General features: G+C 49.6%; 8 protein-coding genes across 8 annotated transcripts; 5 read left to right on the top strand and 3 right to left on the bottom strand.

The window, feature by feature from the left end:
• Nucleotides 1-9: 9 nt before the first annotated feature.
• On the top strand, nt 10-1260 carry PFICI_10611 (uncharacterized protein; the record flags this gene model as incomplete). Its single annotated transcript, XM_007839192.1, has 2 exons — nt 10-885; nt 946-1260. 2 exons carry the CDS (start codon nt 10-12, stop codon nt 1258-1260), a joined length of 1191 nt encoding a protein of 396 aa, XP_007837383.1.
• Nucleotides 1261-1674: 414 nt separating this feature from the next.
• Nucleotides 1675-3970, bottom strand: PFICI_10610 (uncharacterized protein; the record flags this gene model as incomplete). The annotated part of the gene is made up of 3 exons (XM_007839191.1): nt 1675-2376; nt 2430-3580; nt 3673-3970. 3 exons carry the CDS (start codon nt 3968-3970, stop codon nt 1675-1677), a joined length of 2151 nt encoding a protein of 716 aa, XP_007837382.1.
• A 586-nt stretch (nt 3971-4556) lies between these two features.
• PFICI_10609 (uncharacterized protein) lies at nt 4557-5589 on the top strand (the record flags this gene model as incomplete). Its single annotated transcript, XM_007839190.1, has 4 exons — nt 4557-4795; nt 4853-4930; nt 4993-5316; nt 5382-5589. The coding sequence occupies 4 exons, from the start codon at nt 4557-4559 to the stop codon at nt 5587-5589; spliced, it is 849 nt and encodes a 282-aa protein (XP_007837381.1).
• A 712-nt stretch (nt 5590-6301) lies between these two features.
• Nucleotides 6302-8185, bottom strand: PFICI_10608 (uncharacterized protein; the record flags this gene model as incomplete). The annotated part of the gene is made up of 4 exons (XM_007839189.1): nt 6302-6439; nt 6493-7025; nt 7077-7961; nt 8032-8185. The coding sequence occupies 4 exons, from the start codon at nt 8183-8185 to the stop codon at nt 6302-6304; spliced, it is 1710 nt and encodes a 569-aa protein (XP_007837380.1).
• Nucleotides 8186-9176: 991 nt separating this feature from the next.
• PFICI_10607 (uncharacterized protein) lies at nt 9177-11909 on the top strand (the record flags this gene model as incomplete). Its single annotated transcript, XM_007839188.1, has 8 exons — nt 9177-9257; nt 9317-9399; nt 9455-10330; nt 10382-10590; nt 10647-10779; nt 10838-11008; nt 11064-11219; nt 11273-11909. 8 exons carry the CDS (start codon nt 9177-9179, stop codon nt 11907-11909), a joined length of 2346 nt encoding a protein of 781 aa, XP_007837379.1.
• Nucleotides 11910-12406: 497 nt separating this feature from the next.
• PFICI_10606 (uncharacterized protein) lies at nt 12407-14074 on the top strand (the record flags this gene model as incomplete). The annotated part of the gene is made up of 4 exons (XM_007839187.1): nt 12407-12442; nt 12503-12584; nt 12649-12825; nt 12885-14074. 4 exons carry the CDS (start codon nt 12407-12409, stop codon nt 14072-14074), a joined length of 1485 nt encoding a protein of 494 aa, XP_007837378.1.
• A 986-nt stretch (nt 14075-15060) lies between these two features.
• PFICI_10605 (uncharacterized protein) lies at nt 15061-16725 on the top strand (the record flags this gene model as incomplete). Its single annotated transcript, XM_007839186.1, has 3 exons — nt 15061-15728; nt 15785-15894; nt 15947-16725. 3 exons carry the CDS (start codon nt 15061-15063, stop codon nt 16723-16725), a joined length of 1557 nt encoding a protein of 518 aa, XP_007837377.1.
• Nucleotides 16726-17245: 520 nt separating this feature from the next.
• PFICI_10604 (uncharacterized protein) lies at nt 17246-18796 on the bottom strand (the record flags this gene model as incomplete). Its single annotated transcript, XM_007839185.1, has 4 exons — nt 17246-17305; nt 17359-18070; nt 18127-18428; nt 18497-18796. 4 exons carry the CDS (start codon nt 18794-18796, stop codon nt 17246-17248), a joined length of 1374 nt encoding a protein of 457 aa, XP_007837376.1.
• Nucleotides 18797-19879: the final 1083 nt, after the last annotated feature.

Here is a 19879-nt window from a genome sequence, read left to right as displayed (position 1 = left end):
GTTTTCAGAATGGCAACACAAACTACGACCAAGACTGAAGGCCTATACTTGCATGGGCCCAAGGAGTTACATCTCGAAAGCAGAGATCTCGAGGCTCCTCAACCTGACGAGGTGCAAATAGCCATCCGTTCCAACACAATCTGCGGCTCAGACCTCCATTACTTTAGCCAATTTCGAAATGGCGATATTACCGTGCAAGAGCCTCTATGTCTTGGGCACGAGTCTGCGGGTGAAATCATTGCGCTGGGCTCTGACGTGCACAAGACTCAGCCACATCTCCAGCAAGGCGACATCGTGGCCATCGAATGCGGCGTCCCCTGCGGAGAATGTGATGTGTGCAAGTCGAAGCGTTACAATATTTGTCCGCAACTGAGATTCCGCAGCTCGGGCTCAAAGTTTCCTCATTACCAAGGAACCCTGCAAAAGAGAATCAACCATCCTGCCCAGTGGGTGCACAAACTTCCAGACGCCCTCGACTGTGAGGTCGGAGCTTTACTGGAACCTCTGGCCGTTGCCGTGCAGGCTGTGGCCAAGGCCGAGAAGTTTGCTTTGCCTTCTGTCCACGAGAGCTGCCTGGTCTTTGGCGCCGGCGCCGTCGGGCTCTTGTGCTGTCTTGCTGCGCGGGCGTCAGGATGGAAGCGCATAGTCATTGCTGACATTGATCAGCAGAGGCTCCTCTTTGCCATGGATCATGGCTTTGCTGATGCTGCGTACCTCGTTAAGCGGCCCAAGGCTCTCGATCCTACAAATAAGATGGCTGTTGCCAAGGAAACTGCGGAACAGATCGCCAAGATGGATTGGCCGGACACAGGTTCGCGAGTTGGCCGGCTGCAGGTGGTTTTTGAATGCACTGGCGTACAATCCTGTATCCAAGCGTCTTTCTATGTAAGCCAGCTTTTCTTTACCCTCGGCCGCGTGACGTATGGTTAATGAATATATCTCAAGGCTACCGTGTCGGGAGGTGCAGTCATCTCGATTGGCCTGGGATTTCCCGTGCATGAGATACCAATGTCAGAAATGATGACGAGAGAAGTCGCACTGATTCCAACTTGGCGATATGCTGCATGCTATGAAAGGGCGATTGACACAGCTATCGCGTCAGTAACGGGGAAGAAAGATGGACCAAAACTCCCGGATATCCGAAAGCTCATTACTCATCGCTTCCAGGGTCTTCAATCTGTGGCAGAAGCATTTGATGTAGCGCTGGCAACTCGTGATAAGCACGGCACTGCTGTGATCAAAGCAGTGATCAATCTTTGAATTCGGCGTGTTGAAATGATAAGAGCATTATCTCAAATAAACACTAGCATCAAACATAGTTCTGCTTAAAAAACACTCATATGCTAAGGACCAACCTTACGACCCTTCCTTGTGCTGATTGGAAATTTCTATTGTCGTTCTCATCATCATATCGAATCAGCCTATACACCGCGATCAAGGCTGAAGTACGTCACCTTTCAATCAAGACTTAATCGATTCCTATCATAATGTTGAAGAAAATCAGAAAGACAATTGATGCTTCGAAACTCAGTCGTGTCATGGACGTCATAATGGCTCGTGATGAAACCCACCCGTTTTTTGAATGGGCACAATGATCACTGGCAATCTATCTATGATGGAATTTGCAGATTCAGCTCTGCCGACTCGACTAATACATTCATGCTACTCAACGATTCAAATCTGTCGCCATCCTTCCATACGCGCGTTCTTTCCTTCCATGTCCTTCAGATACTGCTTCGTTCTTCTGATTATCCCCTCCGAATCCAGCCCAAATCGAGCATAATTACTAGGATTCGATGCAGAAAAGCCATAACTTTGCATACCGATACTAGCCGTCACATATCTCGCCCAAGTTGTGGCAACATATTCTTCCACACTGACAATCGGGGATCCATCCTTGGGGAATACACTGTCACGGTACTGCTGGTCCTGCTGATCAAAATGCTCAAAGCTAGGACAGCTCACCACACGCGTCGGCAACCCCTCGGATGTGAGTAACTCCGCAGCAGCTACTGCGTAGTGAAGGTTCGTGCCACAGCTGGCGAGCGTGAGCTTGGAGTTTGTCTGATCGACGACGACGTATGCGCCCTTGGCCACTTTGTAGCGATCCGTTGATGGAACAGGACCAGTGGGATCTCGTCCGAGGGACAACATGGAAGGGCCGCTAGTCTTGCCTAGAGCAAGCATCCAGGCGCCAATGGTTTCCTCAGCATCGCATGGCCGCATGTAAGAAAGGTTGGGCATGGCGCGGAAAAGAGAGTCTAGCTCGACAGGTTGATGGGTAGGTCCATTTTGGCCTTCAGCGAAGCTGTCGTGAGTTGCGAAGTGGATCACTGGGAGGTGGCTAAGGGCACCCATCCGAATACCCGGAGCAGCCTGTACCCCATTAGCATTTTTGAAAGACGAAAGTTTCTGCTGAGTTAACTTACATAGAGGAAGAAGATTAGGAAAGTCGCAGTGACTGGCCGAAAGGTCCCGGGGTTGTAGGCAGCCAGACCGTTGGAGATGGCCGCCATGGCATGTTCGCGAATACCATAGCGGACGTAACGCCCGGCATAGCTGACTGAGGGATGAAACACATCCGACTCGGTGTAGTGAACCTTGTTGGAGTTGACGAGGTCAGCACCGCCACCACAGAGCGCTGGGAAATCCTTCCAGATGGCTTCGATCAGACTGCCGTTCACATCCCGGGTGGCTGTTCCCTTGAATTGCGCACTATCTGTGGCTTTGAGAATATCGAGCCACTTCGTACCATAGTCGCCCGATACAGCCTGCCGAAAATCAGCGGCGAGATCTGGATGCTTTGTGCTGTATTCACCCAGTAGATCATTCCACTTGCTCTCAAGAGACTCGCCTTTGGCCTTGCAGTCTCTGAAATACTTGAGCGGCTTCTCGGGTATGACGTGAGTTAGGTTGGGGTCTTGTCCAGCAAGCTGTTTTGATAATTGCACACTCTCTTTGTCAAACGTGCCGTGGTGGGCTTTATGGGTACCAGCTACCTGAGTCCCAACTCCAATCACTGTGCGAATGTTGATAAAGACTGGCTTGCCTCTGAGTGACTGGGCATGAGCTAGTGCAGTAGTGACGGCTTGAACATCATAGTTGCCATCCGCCACTTCGAGCACATGCCATCCACAAGCTCTCATTTTTGCATTGACATCTTCGGTATTGATCCAGTCCAAGGGCCCGTCACACGTGACCTGGTTGTTGTCGTAGAGTATGACGAGATTGTCCAATTGCAGATTTCCGGCCAAAGAGATTGCTTCCAATGCCACACCCTCCATGAGACATCCATCACCACTCATGCAGTATATCCTGGAGGAAACGAGGTCGAAGCCAGGGCGGTTGAATCTAGCAGCCAGGTTTTTGGAGGCAATGGCTAAGCCAACTGCATTCGCAATTCCCTGGCCAAGAGGCCCGGTCGTAACCTCTACTCCCGGAACTTCAATCTCGGGATGTGCATGGCAAATTGTCTTGTAGTCGCCCAGCTTTGCACTTCCATAGCCCCTGATTTCGTCCATGGTCCAGTTGTCAAAGCCCGTCAGATGATTCAATGCATATAGAAACATGGCGCAGTGACCTTGATATCGGTGTTAGGAACATCTCGACAGAAGAGAAGCATACAAAAAGGTAAAGAAAAACAAAAATGGGGAGAGAAAGATGGATCCTCACCATTTGAAAGCACAAAACGATCGCGATCGAACCAATCCGAATTAGACGGATTGTATCGCATGGTGTACTTGTAGAGAGCGACTCCAATGGCAGCCATACCGATGGCAGAGCCGCCATGTCCACCGCCGTTTTGATCACAAATGTCAAAAATGAAGTTTCGCAGCGCAAGAACTGCATAGTCGTCGTCGTCGAGCTCTGCTCTCCAACCTTTGAGCTTGGCATTGTCCACTCCATTGACTTCGCCGGGGCTGGCAGTTGTGGCGCCTTCATTACTGAGCCATGGTGCTACCGACGGCATCTTGGCATTGATTCAGTCCGAATGATTGAGATATTGGTATATCAGAGCAAACAAATGCTATAATCAGATTCAAAGAATGAAAGCAGGGGTAATCATAAAGCATCCCAGGAATATCACCAAACTTGTGCTGCCGCTATTCTACCTATATGGAAAAGAAAACAGACGTTTCTTGTTATCACCGTACCAAAACACAAATTCTAGCAGCATCTGGAGTTGCAACGAATTCCAAGTCGGAGATGCTTCCGCGGCATCGGCATTTGCGATACTGATCCTATGTTTGATTCCCGGTACTCCCCGCGCTCCCTTCTCCACACACCGACTAGAATGGCGCGCGGACATGATCTCCGAACCGTCGTGATTTTGGCTTCTCTAGTTTCAGCGGGGTATTCTGGGGTAATTTCGAGAAAATGTGTTGCCGCTGAACCGCTGGCTGGGCAAAGGTCATTTTATGATGAAATCTATATCCTTTGACTCTTTGGCAGTATCATCGTCTTGATTCTTTCACGCCGTGGCACACCCGAAAATCTTTTCCCAAAATCTGTGCCTCAGTAGACCAAGGACCCTCTATTGTCGTCACTTTCACAAAATGGCAACCAGCACATTCCCCGAGCCAAACAGGTACCTGAACCACTCAGTCTCTGATCTACTATCCCTCAAAGGCCGCACCATTGTCATTACTGGTGGGGCTCGCGGTCTGGGCTTGGCATTTACCCTGGCATGTGCTGAGCAGTCGGGCAACGTCGCCGTGCTTGATGCTGCAGATTCGCCACACGAGCACTTTTACGAATTTCAGAAGAAGTTTGATGTCAAGCTTGAATACTACAAGTAAGTAATCGACCAGAAATGGAAATTGTCTTCCCATTACTTACGCAATATCTCCAGGACCGACGTGACCAAATATGACGAGCTCAAGGCGACGTTTGACAAGGTCGTTGCCGACTTTGGGCGCATAGATGGTTTGTGAGTACTCGCGATGCCAATGAGACTGTACTATCAAGCATGCAAGCTGAACCCTGGCGCAGAATCACCGCAGCCGGTATTTGTCCCGACCAGTCTTTTCTGGAGCGCTCACCCGAGTCCGTGGCAAAATGCATGAATGTCAATGTGCTCGGAACGTATTACTCTGCCCAGCTCGCGGCCCAGCAGATGGTCAAGCAGGAGGCCACTCCCGAGAATCCGCGAGGCGGCTCGATCGTCATGATTGCTTCCATTGCAGCCTATGTGGCCAGCAAAGGCCAGGCGACGAGTGATTACTGCTCCAGCAAAGGCGCCGTGGTATCGCTGGCCAAGGCGCTGGGTGTTGAGCTCGCTGCGTACGGTATCAGAGTTAACAGTATTTCACCAGGGTAAGTAACGATGACAGCTGTATATCCTGCTTTTGCAACGAGTTCCACACTGATCCGGTCTCTAGCTACATGGTTACTGATATGACCCTTGATTTGTGTAAACGAATTCCGTGGTTGGGCGATATCATGAACAATGAGCCTCCGATGCGACGGATGGGAGATCGTACAGACTTGAAGGTCCCCGTGGTATATCTCCTGTCGAATGCTAGTGCTTATCATACCGGTGATGATATTCTCATCACTGGCGGTATCCATGCTGGTCGACTCATGTAGAATGAACAAAGAGATGAACAAAATGAACAGGAATAAATTCTTGACAATCATGATTCTGCCCGTGGTTACCGCATGGGAAGTTAGCTTCTTCATATGCGGGCAATTTTCGTCTTTGGTAATGATTAGCGAAATGTTAGGTAGCTACAGAACTCTCACATTTATTGGAATCTGCGGTTAATTCCCGTTTCAAATTCCTTATCGTTTGGAAGGTCAGTGTAATTAATAAAGCCCCTAGACTGGGAATTCCCAGGAAGGTCAACCACTCTGCCTCGTTGGTATCCATGACGGAGCTATGAAAATGGATTGGACAAAGAACCAATCTGCAAGTATCGGGAAACTTCCTACCTCCTTTTTTTTTTTTTTTTTGTCGGCGCTATCAAATCATTGGTTCAAGATGCCATGAGAAATGCATTGAGTGTATACCACAAAGCCATCTCCTTAGTCTCTGCTACTGCCACCAGCGGTAAGTGAGTGGGGTGGCACCATCAGAGGGGATTTTGTTCCGTATAGATTTGTAGAAAGTGTATTTTTAAAACGAAATTCAGTAGTCTTGTGAAATGTTCTCATTCAACTAGCTAAGACCAAAGAACGGAATAATGGTGGTCTGGGGGAAATTCCCGTTTGTATTGACTTGGAGGGGAAAAAAGATTCCCTGCCTTGCCTACAAAGATGTAACGTATCGTTCTCCACCAGGTGACTATTGTACATTCCATCAAACAGCATTTTGAGTAGACATGTGCCCCAATTCAGCGGCAAGATCCGCCTCGATTCTGGCACGGCGAGTAATCTCGATATCTCCAATGTTGTCGTTGAAGACTTCATCCATCTGCTCGAGGGTTCTGCCATTGGTCTACCGCAAGTTAGCAACTGGCCATGATACTTGTTCAGCAAGGCAAGACTCACCTCTGGAACGACAAACCAGACCCAGACGACGGCGAGTAAGCAAAAGACGCAGAAGAACACATAGGTTCCGTAGCCGGTATTTTGAATCAAAGGAGGCGTTATAAGACCAATGATGAAGTTATTGAACCAGTTGGACATTGTGGAATAGCTCACGCCTTTTGCTCTGAGAGAGGCAGGGAAGATCTCTGCGGGCATCGCCCAGGGAACAGGACCCCAACCAGCCCCGAATGTCAGCATGAAGAATAGCAGAAACGCGACGGACGTCCAAGCGGCCGCCTGGTGGCTTGCCCAGCTGGTCGAGTATTGGCTGACGAGAACGGCAATTACCAAGTGCGCAATGATCATACAGACGCCACCCCCCAGGAGCAGAGTACGGCGGCCATATCTGTCCATGCCATAAAGAGACCATAAACATGCAATTACTTGGCAAATGTTCAGAACGCCCGACATGTCTAGTTGCATCTGAGTGTTCAGGCCCATAGTCTCAAACAGAGTTGGCGAGTAGTAAATGAGGGCATTAATGCCAGCAAACTCTAGGAAAAAGGTTAGCAAGGTCAATAGCGACCGCGAAATCTGCAACGTACGCTGAAAGAACATGAGACCAATGCCGACGTGAGTTCTCTTGATTGCCCCTTTGCGGAAACAATCAAGGTAGCCGACGATGTATAGCTTGATTCGACTGGACAAGCGACCGTCGTGTAGCTTCGGGTGTCTTTCCATGGAAGTCTCTTTGCAGTATCGGTGCTCGGCTCGGATTTCAATCCATTCGCGCACAACTCGAGCGTCCGTGGTGGGGAAGCCTCGCAGCTTTGACAGTACCTGCAGAGCCTCGTCGTCGCGCTCCTTGGAGGCAAGCCAGCGAGGCGAATAGGGCAGAAAGGGGACGCCGGCACCGAGGAACAAGGCGGGAGCCATTTGAATAAGAAATGGTAGTCGCCAGGACCAGTCGCTCGCAATGAACCTTGTACCATAGGTGGTGTAGAACGCAACGACAATGGCGGTGACAATGGACAGCTCTTGAAGCACCAACAGCGTACCGCGAATCTCGGGCGGTGCGAGCTCCGAAATGTAGAGAGGAGCGACCATGGCCAGCATGCCAACGCCAATACCACCTACAAACCGGCCTCCCAGAAGGGTGGAATAGTTCATGGATCCAGTCTGGATGGCCGAACCAATAATGAAGATGACGACAGCTGCCATGATGGACCACTTACGCGACAGCTTGTCGGCGATCCAACCCTGGTTCATGGCTCCGATAAATGCACCCAACTCGATCATGGCAGTAAGTAGGCCTTTTTGAAATCCCGCTCCGGCGGCATTGGTTCGAACCTCGGGAAAGACGTCTTGAAATTGCTCCATGCCGAGTGTTATGGCCATTACACCTTGGTCGTATCCGAAAAGGGCACCGCCGAGGGTTGAGAATGCTGCGCAGCAAAAGACATATTTGTTCGTGAATATGCCGCGAAAACCTTTTTTGTTTAATCAATGCAATCGTCAGTATTGTTTCTATCGAGTTTCCAAGCAACAGTACATGCGTACCAGACTTTCCATATGTCTCTCTTTCAGCCCACACCGGCTGGCTGCTGTGGATGGACTTAATATCCTGGGGCAATTGAGCATTGTTGTCGTGCTCAGCATGCTCAACGGTCAGTCCCATATCCACTCGCTTTTCCTGCGAGTCTGACGAGGACATTGTTGAATAGGACACAATGCTACTTTGAGTCGGGTGATGTTTCGTAATTGTCAATCAAGGTCCAATCTGATAGATGCAGTGGAATGATTGGAGTTCTAAAGAACATGAGAGCGCTTTTTGTATATTGAAAATTCTTGAGCTTCTTGATATAGTTCTCACAGCCATGATATTGCGGCTCTAATCATGAATCAAGTGCCGCGTAATGGAGACTTACCCCAGATTCAGCTATTTACCCCGTGGGCAGATATCGTGATCCAAGAGTCTTGGGCCCATGCCTACGGGCGCTAGTTGATAGGCATTTTAGTGCGCGGACATCAATTCCGTGAACTTAAAGTTATAGGTGACCAGGCTCCTGGAAGTCGCTGCAAAGATAACTAGTCATTCAAATCAATGGCTGGTGTCCTATGACTTGCGCTTTGCTAATTAAAGGACTAGAGATATTAGAGAGGGTCCAATCTCCGCGTCGGTATGGTTTGAAATATGTCATAATCTCGAAAGATCATAGTGTTGGTACATATTAGACCCTTGAAACCAGAGAACTTTGCCCAATCTCTCTCGGGTTTCCCCCCTTGAGGTCTGCTCACGAAGCTGTCAATTGGATATCACTAAAGTTATTGTGCAGTGGCACGATCATCTACGTGTTGTGTTCTTTAATACGAAGATAGAATTGGCGAATATTCGTCTCATGATACCAAGTGTTACATCATCCCAAATGAGCAATCGTGTTTTCACCTTACCAAGTGACTGTATAGGAGTCAATTGGTAAAAGTGACCCCTTCTCAGTGGGCAATGGTACCTAGGAGCGAGTCAAGAGGGATCTATCGGCGATTCATGCCCCAATTTGACGCCAATTTGGGGTAACCCATAACCCCGCGCCGCTAGTAGTCATTTCCCCACGATTGAGGGGAGCAGCCAGCGTCAACTTGTTGCTATGTCTTTGCCAGAATTCCTTCCCGATGTTTTGATATGTAGTATCGCATCTTGAACCAATATGGCGTCTTCAAATGCTACAGGGAACAGAAGAAAGTATGTTACTACGGCTTGCGTAGGTTGCAGAGAGAGCAAGATCAAGGTAAGATGAAAAGAACCTCTCTCTTTTCAGTCGCGTCCTGGCAGCTGATTGTTCTGCAGTGTGACGGAACTACCCCGACTTGCTCCAATTGCCAGAACAGAGGTCGAGAATGCCGGTACCGAGCAAGTGATGATCGCCGCAAGTGAGTGTAGGGATATCTTGACAATATACGAATGAAACGACTAATTCTGGCTCAGACTGTCCGCTCGAGTAGCAATTGAGGTGCTTTTCAGTCGCACTGAGCAATTATCTCAATTCATATCAGAAAACTCTCTTGAGCCACCACCCATCGATGATGAGCAGGCTGCCACTCTTAAGCGCGTCTTGTCAACCTTGAGGCTCAACATCGATATTCCTCAATCTTGCCAGTCCGGCCGTGATGAATCGACATCGCCACGGACCTCCCACGTGCGAAATGATAGCACCACGCAGGATCCTTTGCTAGAATGTCTGGACGATGGCATCATCGACGAGATAAATAGAGCAAAAGATCCAGTAGATGTGGCCTTTCCTGGTCTTCCTTCCCAGAATTGGACTTGGAATGATCTTCGCGGAGATATATTTGACACTCAGGCGGCGCCCGAAGATCCCAATCTGCAACCTTACAACCATTCGGTCTCGGGCAGCATCCCCTCTCCCCACACTGGAGCATCACCTCTGGCGATCAAAACACCACAACCAGAGACATCGAGCACGGCAGATAGTGCAACGGATGTGGTCGACGCGCTTGTTGAACAACTCTCTGACCGAATGGGCAGTCTACAGATTGGGCCCGGGGGCAACGTGCGCTACTTCGGGCCTACTTCAGACTTTCATTTGGTGCAGATGCCGCCGTCTGATAACCTCACAATACACCGGAGCGTTCGCAACGATGGCCAAGAGTATTTGGAAAGACTGGGTTTACACAAGGATGTCGACGACAGTCTGAGAAAGCACCTGACAGACCTCTACTTTACGTGGCAAAATCCAACAATGTGTGTTGTAGACCGCAAAATGTATGAAGAAGCCATGGTCCAGTGGCAAGAACAGAAGCAGGATACCCCGTATTTCTCCGAGGCATTGGAAAATGCCATGTAAGTCTACTAGCAATCTGTGCAATGACTCGAGGCTAACGCGTTCTCCAGACTGGCACTTGGTGCTGCTTTTGAAGCTCGATATTACCCAGGGTTCCTTACATTTCCCAAATCTCTTTCCGACTTCTTCGCCGACAGGGCAAAGGCCTTGCTGGAGATTGAATTGGATTCCCCTAGTCTTGCTACAGTGCAAGCCATGACTGTTCTGAGTGGGCATGACTTTGGGTGCAAGCGAGACGCCAGAGGATGGTTGTATAGTGGTAAATACTTTACAATGGAAAGTTTGTTGGAGCTTTTGAAACTGACATGTCTCAAGGAATGGCGGTACGCCTGTCGTTTGATCTGGCCCTCCACGTTGACATGTCTCCATATGTCAGCGCCGGAAAACTGAGCCAAAAAGAGGCAGATCTTCGCAGATTGGTGTTTTGGGGTGTCTACACCACTGACCAGTACGTAATTTTGCCATGACCATGATTTCAAAATCATGAGAGACTGATCGGGGGACAGAATGTGGGGTTTCCACCTCGGTAGACCTTCACGAATCAATATGCAGGATGTGACTGTCACAAAACCCACCGATCGTCAGGCAAGCATTGCCTCACTGGAAACTGATTTGGACACATTGAGCAAACATAGGGCACTATTGTGGCAGCTTATGGCGCCTATTGGTTACGGCCTGTAAGTCAGATCGACCCGAAACACATCGAATGTACTGACATCTGGTGTCTCGCAGGTATGGAAGTCTGAAGTCTTCCACTGACACCCTCAGACAATTGACACACACGGCATCTGCAGAGTTGACCAACTGGCAACTCAATTTGCCTCCATCGCTTCAAGTCGACCCCGATAATCGGACAGAGCGATATTTACCTTATGTTCTACTATTACAGTATGTTCTCGACGCGAAATGATGCCTGACCGGATCACTGATTGATATTAAAGCATGCAATATTACCAACATATAATATACACTCACAGACCTCTAATGTCAAAGAGCTTTAGGCAGTCAACTGACACTCTGGACACACGAGGCCTCTCCTTTGAATATGCGCGGAAGAGATGTATAGATGCTGCTATAAGCATTGCGAAACTTCTCAACATTTACGAAATACATTACACACTTCGACGCATAAATGTGCAGGCCGTCAACTGTACGGGATCGGCTGCTTTGTTGCTCATATTTGCCAATTTCACCAATTTTGGTGACTTTAGTCGAGAGGAGACTGGCCTCCATCTCAGTACGTGCCTGCGAGCGCTGGACGAGTATGTTCCAGCATGGGAGAGCGCCAAACGGGTCCGGGATTTCCTCACCATTCTTCAACGGCAATGGGACGTCCAGGTCCGTGCCGCTCGAGGTCGTCCACCCGGGTCGTCCGTCTCTTCTGGGCACGACTATTCATCCCCGCGGAAGAGGGCTCGGTCTCAGGGAGGGCCTTTGTCCCAACAAGACACGAGACATGGTCTAGGCGAAGACCCGCAAAGCTCCGATGCCATAAATATAATAAACAATGAGGTCGACCTTGACCTTGACTGGGTGTTTACCGGAGAGACTACGGGGTTCGCGGGCTTCAATATGTAGAGAAATTCGTCTAATATCACCTTTCTAAAAATTCAAGTATGATGTCGAATTGTCGTGGTTTGTAAACTCGGAGCAAGACGTGCATGCTTGTTGTTGCTTTCCCTTGTCTCAAGGCGATCGTGGCGTGCTCTAGTACGTTGGCTAGGGGTTTTGAAACAGGGAATACATATGTTCCTGTTCTCTACAAAGCAGCTGATATTCAGCTCGGCAGCTTAGCGGAATTTACATCATTTCCCGTTCAATTGAAGTATTCGGGAGCTAATTCCGAGGATGGTGCTCTCCAAGACTCTCTAGACTTCCGGCTAGGACGGCCTGTGATTTCCGTTTCGGGATTGGCACTAACCATGGTGCCAAGACGGTTGTTTGCGACTTTGATATAGGCATCGTAGCCACTGAGATCGCTGAACGTCACGGTATTATACTCGACATCGTAAAGAGCAGAATCCTGCAGAACCTTGCAACATATTCCAAGTGGCTTTATTCAAAGAGCATTAACAATGGCGTCAACAAGCAAGATTGATGTGCAGTCCAAGGTCAGTACCAAATATAGTCTGTCGCACGGCCGGCCTTTGCATCTGACTGGTGGCATACAGCTCAAAGACTCAAGTCTCTTCATCGCAGATGCATTCATTTCTGGGGAATGGGTATCAAAAGACGCAAAATTCGATGTCTATGGTAAATGATCTGATTCTTCTTAACTTCCACTTCGAAACATGATTCTTACCGCACATGTTTACAGAGGCCTCTTCAGCTTCGGTGCTGGGCCAAGTAGCCAATTGCAGTCTTGAAGACTTTCAAACGGCGATCCAGGATGCTAGTCAAGCCGGAGACAAATATTTTGCCAGCACCACGGCTGCTGTCCGGGGCGCTTTGCTTAGGAAATGGTATGAACTTATCATGACAAACCAAGAAGATAGTAAGCAGACACCATGTCATTTTCTAGGAGCTTCATGACTAAAAGTCTTATTTCACAAGTTGCCACGATTCTCAGCCTCGAAAATGGCAAGACGATGGGTGAAGCCAGAGGCGAGACGGCCTATGCCGCCAGTTTCATTGCGTGGTTCGCCGAGGAGGCCACCAGATCCTACGGCGTCACCATCCCGTCATCCATGCCGCACACGACGCTCATGACCATTCGCGAGCCGGTAGGCGTCTGCGGCATCATCACGCCGTGGAACTTCCCCGCGGCCATGATTACGCGCAAGGTGGCACCCGCTCTGGCGGCGGGCTGCTCCGTCGTCATCAAGCCGCCGAGCGAGACGCCCTTTACCTGTCTGGCGCTGACCAAGCTGGCGGTCGAGGCCGGGTTTCCGCCCGGCCTGATCCAGGTGTGTCCGACCAAGGACCGCCAGGCGGCCACGGAGCTGGCGACCAATCCGCTGGTCAAGAAGATTTCCTTTACGGGGTCTACGGGCGTGGGCAAGATGCTGGCCAAACTCGCCGCGGGCACGCTCAAAAAGGTCAGCTTGGAGCTCGGCGGCAACGCGCCGTTTATTGTCTTTGCGGACGCGGATCTCGATGCTGCTGTAGAGGGCGCCATGTTTTGCAAGTTTCGCTGTTCGGGCCAGACGTGCGTGTGCGCAAACCGTCTGTACGTGCAAAAGAGCGTCGCCAAAGAGTTCACGGCCAAGCTGGTCCAAAAGGTGTCGGCTCTCCAAATGGGTCCCGGGTATGAGCCCTCGACGACCCAAGGCCCATTGGTCAACGAGGCCGCCGTGAAGAAAGTAAGAGAGCACATCGAGGATGCGCTGGCCAAGGGTGGAAAGATTGAAGTAGGCGGCAAAGCCCCAGAGCAGCCGGGCTACTTTTTTGCGCCGACGGTCATTTCTGGAGCGACACCGGACATGATTGTGAGCAGAGACGAGACGTTTGGTCCCCTTGCGCCAGTTTTTGAATTTGATACCGAAGAGGAAGCCATTCGTCTGGCCAACGACACCGAGTTTGGCTTGGCTGGCTACTTCTTTTCGCGCGACTATGCTCGCATCATGCGCGTCGCGCAGCGGTTGCAGGTCGGCATGGTGGGCGCCAACACTGGCAAGATTAGCGCTGCAGAGGCCCCGTTTGGGGGCGTAAAGGAGAGTGGATACGGCAAGGAAGGAAGCTGTTATGGGCTCGCCGAATACACAAATGTCAAGAGCATCACTATCGGAGGACTTGACTCTTAGCTAGCATTCTGCAAGTTGATGTCCGCCTGGTATAAGTTTTTCGGATCATCAATCACAGGGTTGTGTTCAGGTACCAAGTCCGCGTTTCTGAATATAAATTTGCACACCTTATTCGAGGCACGAACTGATGTATGCATTAAAACCGGCCATGTACCGAATCCCATCGCTCACACCGACTACTAATAGACAACAAGGGTTTTCTGTCACTGCCGACTTGAGATCGACAGATTGTTTCCACCCGTCATCTGATCTGCATTAGCTCAGCTCAGCTTTTGTGTTCACTTATCCTTGGTAAGTCAAGGGGTAGGAAGATGTCAGCATGAGTGTTGATCGTTATCGGAATAAAATATATTCAAAGTATGTATAGTATTCAGTTGAACGGCCTAGGGCCAGTTGTTATACCATCCAGCTGACCTGTCTAACCGTGCAGTCACCGCCAATGCTCTCAAAGGGTTGAATTTTGAGCGGTGCTGTGGGTCAAGAAGTGCTGAGGATTGACAGAGCCGGGGGCTTGTGATTAGCACGGTGGCCGGTAGATCGAGATTCTTTCGCACCCTGATCTACCAACATTTTCTCTGTCGCATGTCAACGTTGGTCGGGTTAGTCTCTCGCCGTCATATCATCTCACATAAGGAGAACAAAGCCAAAAAGAAACAATTCAAGTATGAGATGTCAATGGGATTGGTTTGTGTGCCTGTATTGCAGGATTCGCCTTTCGAGGTGCAAGGACAAGCCAATCATAGAAGGTGGCGACCGAGGCCCGTTGTATGTAAGCACTAGACTACATTATACACAGCACATCTTAACAGGCCCCTACACATGCGGCCGCCTAAGACGGGCTAACGTTAGCTCATTTTATAGGGCTCGGTTTCGTTTGACTGGTCAATCATGCTGACGTAGTTTGCCGCTATAAATATGCTTTGAATCGCAAATCTACTCCAGGTCTACTGCTTCTTGAGTCAGTGCACTTCATGCGAAACTACAAGATGCATTACTCAAACCTGTCTCTTTGCCTTCCTCTCCTCAATGCTACAACAACCCAGGCTGTTTCATTGGACCCGGCAACAAAGGACGATGATGCGCCTATAGTCCCCAAGGATTTTGTTGGCTTTGGCATTGAGAATGCCTTTCTAAATAACTATGCAAATGACTTCTCCAACAACCTCATCGCCTCCATCGCGGATCGCATGGGCGCCCCGCCAGTCCTTCGAGTTGGTGGCACAAGCGGTGATAAGTTCTCGTATGATCCATCACAGACCGAGAACAGGATCTGCCTCGAACGTAACGGCAGCGACTGCCCAAACGGTAGCGATGCATACTACAGTCTAGGACCTTCGTTCTTTGAAGGCTTTCAAAGCTTTCAAAGTGCCAAGATCAACATCCAGGCGCCTCTCAATTCCACTGTCAACTTGACCATGACTCTCGCCTACGTGACGCAGGCTTGGGAGAATGTTGGGGCAGAAAGGGTCGATGCCATTGCTCTAGGCAATGAGCCCGAGTGGTACGATGCCACGGCTGAGAAGTATGTCGATGACGCTCTGCAGATTCAAGCCGCTATCATCGATGCGCTGAATCTCACGGGCGATGCTCGGAAGATATTCGAAGCGAGTAACACGGCAAGTGAGAATGCGGGAACCGGAAACAAATGGAAGCTGTGAGTACAATCTTTTTGGTCTTTATTATTGCAAACTATATTGACGTGCTCCACAGATCAGATGCACTCAGTGCCGGAATGAATAACAATGGTCTGCTCAAGAATACAGCCGAGCATTATTACCAGGTCAAACCACCCCAGACTTGGAATGATGCCACAATGCAAGGTGAGTGATGAGATCTACAAAGGATGGTGTCATTTCCTCACACCACGCACAGCAAGAATGCTCAATCATTATACAATTACCAATCGCCTCGCCAACTACTCGGAAAGTATCCAAGCCTCAAAGGCTATGGGTCTACCCTACTACATTGACGAGGACGCAGCAGTCCTAGGCGGCGCACCACCACAGTTTCAAAGCGGATTCGGCTATGCCCTCTGGGCTGTCGATTTCAACCTGCTCTGCATGACACGAGGCGTGGCGCGCGTCAACAACCTGGCAGGTCGGCCCTCGGCCAGTCGCCAGTTCTGGGTGCCTGACGACTCGGCGGTCGACACCAACACGGGTCCTCAGGTCCGCGCCCCGTTCCCGGCTGCCGCCTACGTGGCGGATTTCATCGGAGCCGAGGGCGACACTGCTGTGCAAGAGATTGATCTCGGAGAAGATCGGCCGTATCTGAGCGCATACTCGGCGTACGACAATGCGTCTGGTGCGCTCCTGCGTCTGGCACTCGTCAATCTGCGTCTCTATAACGGCACTCTCGGAGGAGAACGGGGGAGTGAAGACTTTAATGTCACACTCCCCGCGGGCGTGACGTCCGTTACAGTTCGGCGACTTCACGCTGACCTTGGCGCCGCTGCGCAAGGCTTTGACTACGCCGGGCCAACCCACAATGTGAGCTGGGCTGGGGAGCAGTGGAGTTATAGTGTTGATCTCGGCAAGGGTCACTATACTACGGGTAGTCCAGTCATGGAGACTATCAATGTGGACGATGGAGTTGCCACTGTCAATGTGTTGAATAGCGAAGCTGTGATTGTCTACATCGATGGCATGTAAATAATCTTAATTCGAGACATTTATTTCACATCGATTGAGCCAACGTGATTTATCTTTCTCCGCCATGAACTCTACTAGAGGATCCTGGGAACTATTTACGTACCAATATGCTACCTTTCCAGTTGCAGCGCAGGGATGCGCTTAGCTCATGACGTCTAGGTATAATCTAAGAGGAATCAATAGCAAATCACACATAATTTGTGGCCTTTGAAAATTCCATGTGTTCTCATGTGTAAAATGGTAATAAGTATCATAAACTAGTATTACAAACTAAACTTTGCCACCTTGCTCGATTATGGCTCACTCAATTTAATTATACAAACAGAGCGCCTTGTTCGCCATAGTCTGCATCGCCCTGTTTTGTTGTCCAGTGCTGGCCCAACTTCTCGGTTCCATTTGAGGAGATCGATGCGGAATGAAAGCTTGATTGGCGTTACTTGACTAACGGTTCTTGAAGATAGAGGGAGGCATCGCGAGCGATCATGGTAAACCGATCAGTACTTTACCATTAGCACCGTCTCTAGGAAAATTCAAATGCGTATGCCTCATTCACTGATCGTGGGTATACATCGAATGAAATCTAACCAAAAGTGAGCTTGGATGGCTGATAGGTGTTGCAGACGGAAGACATACCGCATCACCACTGACAGTGTGCACCTCGGTCCCAAAATCTACCGTGCCGTCAACCTCTCCAAAGACACCGTCCCACTCAAAGCCATAGGCATGCTTTGTAACTGTAGTTCCGGTAAAGCCTGCTGCAGCAAACCCTGTCACCGTCACGGTATAAGAGTCAGTGCTCAGACGAGCAGCAGTGATCATTTTAACCGGGTTCCGTGTGGCAAAGACCTCAAAGACACCATCAGAGGAAGGGGTGGTTGCCACACGCTCGCCGCTCATGGATGCGTAGTACTTGTATAGCTGAAACTCCCCGTTGCCGTAGTAATCCGACGTGGCGCCTTCGGGTCCGAGAATGTTGGCCAGGTAATTATGCAGAGCGAAGGCATTGGCTTCACCCTTGGCCCAGTTCGCCTTGACGCCACTGATACCCAAGCGCTCGAATTGACTCAGGTAGTACGTTACTGGTCCGGGCCCTTCTTCGGCATAGGCAAGATACTCATTGATACAGATTGGTTTGGAGGGCAATCCCAGTGAGCTGCGCAGACTTGCAAAATAGCTGGCGTCGGTGGAAGGGCTCAGGGCTGGGTTCAAAGCGTGCCAAGTATAGATATCCGGGATACTTCCGTTTTGAGCAACGAACTCTGCCCAACCAGTAAAGGTTGGGTTGTTGTCCGCCGGACCGCAACTCGTCGCGGGACCTGAAAGACTAACAGAAGGTAGATCTTGCCTGTGAAACTATTAGTTGATATACACATTGAATATGTTGCAAGGGGCTGGCTTGACCTTAATCGATAGTAAGTACGGCCCCACATCTCCAGGTACTGGGCCTGGGTTCGTCTCCAGAAGAGCCCCGATGCATCTGGCTCGTTCCAAATATCAATAATCAAGCCATCGGTCATGCTGTTGGCCTTTATATCACTTATGAGCTGGTCAAGAAACTGGTCGTAGTAAATCCAATCACCGTCGTCGCCAGGGTAGGGCTTGCCGTCCGTGTCGATGCCCCAAAGATCATGGGGCAACAAGTAAAAGTCACCGCCGTGTTGCCTGGTGGTTCGATAGTTTGAGAGTGTCACTTGAAAACGGTACTGAGGGCAAACAAACGTCAGACTTGCTTCAAAGCTTCGAAATCAAAAACTTAGACTTTCAAGCCCACCGTATATTCTGCGGGACTGAATGACCAGCCCCGGTTGGGGGATCCCCAGGCCGCACCCCCAGCACGACCCAGGTTGAATCCGATATCCGTGTAGAAATGGTCTGGTATCTGTGTCGATGCGCTACCGTCGTCGTTGGGAGGAATACCGTAGAGAATCCCTGACCCCAACTGGGAAGGAGTGCCTATGGCTGCCCCCAGGGAAACAGTTGCGGTGCCAAGGCTGCGTCTCACTGGTGTACCGAGAGCGGCAACCTGTGACGAGGCGACAAGGCACAACAAGGCACTGACAGTGAACTTCATCTTGAAAGATTGATCAGGGGAACAAACAAAGACTGGCGGAGAAAAGTGTATAGCCTCTGGTCTAGGTTGCTCAATTGAAGCTCGGCATGGCTGATGTTTCGTTTGCCTAGGCAGTTTTATACTTCCCATATCTCTCAAAAACATCCATGATTTTCTCATTGGTGCATTTTTCATTCAAACTCGTCCAGTTCAAATCGAATAATTCGATTCATTTACAAGCCAGAAAACACCAACAGTTTTACTATTACGGTATCGTGGAGCGTCGTGGCCCGGCTTATGACTTGGCAAACTATGTTATAAGTCAACATTGAGAAAGCCTTGTTTCATCGAAAACCGAATACGATATAGTTGCATGGTAATTATTTCTAGAGTGGAGCTGGATTATAATGTGTGCTGATTGGCCGTTCCACCGCTCTTCCAATCTTGAGTATATGCATCCCACCGGAACTGCAAATACTGCCGGGGCATATCCTTGTTCACGAGAGTAACTTGGTCACACAAGTCAATGCACAGAAAGGCACAAATAAGGGTGCGTGTACGATCTTTACATCGTCGACAGGTCGCACTCCTTGGCACAAATATTCTAAATTGGCATGGCATGTTTAATGATGTGAATTTTATGAATGGGAGAGACCGACTACCAACGGCAAGTCTAGAATCCAAAGTGTATACCTATTGCAACTAATGTTTTCCATCGGGAGTTGTGTATTTGCACACATCAGATTTCGTGCCTCGTAAAACGTCATGTTGCAGTTGAGGTAAAAGGTTGCGTTAGAGAGGCTTTACTCTTTCGACGTTCATACCCTAGTGAGTGGTTGCGAAGACATTGATGCGTTCAGCTTAAAGTCAAGTATCATGATGGCGGGCATGATTTCGAAATTGGAGTCTTCAAATGTGTATACATATATAAGAGCGGAGGTATCAAATGGCCTGTCCCAGGACCCGGCTATTGCGCTCCGGGGGTGGTTCTTTGTTTCTTCACTCGCCCTCTTGTCGCTAGATACACAGAGCATAGACTTTCGCTTGCCCATTTGGATGGCTGTCAAGTGAAGCATTGAGTTAATTTGTGCCAGCCAATGTGAC

The sequence above is a fragment of the Pestalotiopsis fici genome (genome assembly GCF_000516985.1).
Source record: "Pestalotiopsis fici W106-1 unplaced genomic scaffold PFICI_Scf_7, whole genome shotgun sequence".
Taxonomy (NCBI): Eukaryota; Fungi; Ascomycota; class Sordariomycetes; order Amphisphaeriales; family Sporocadaceae; genus Pestalotiopsis; species Pestalotiopsis fici.
The sequence above is the reverse complement of the archived record's forward strand: the minus strand, read 5'-3'. Positions and strand labels throughout refer to the sequence as shown.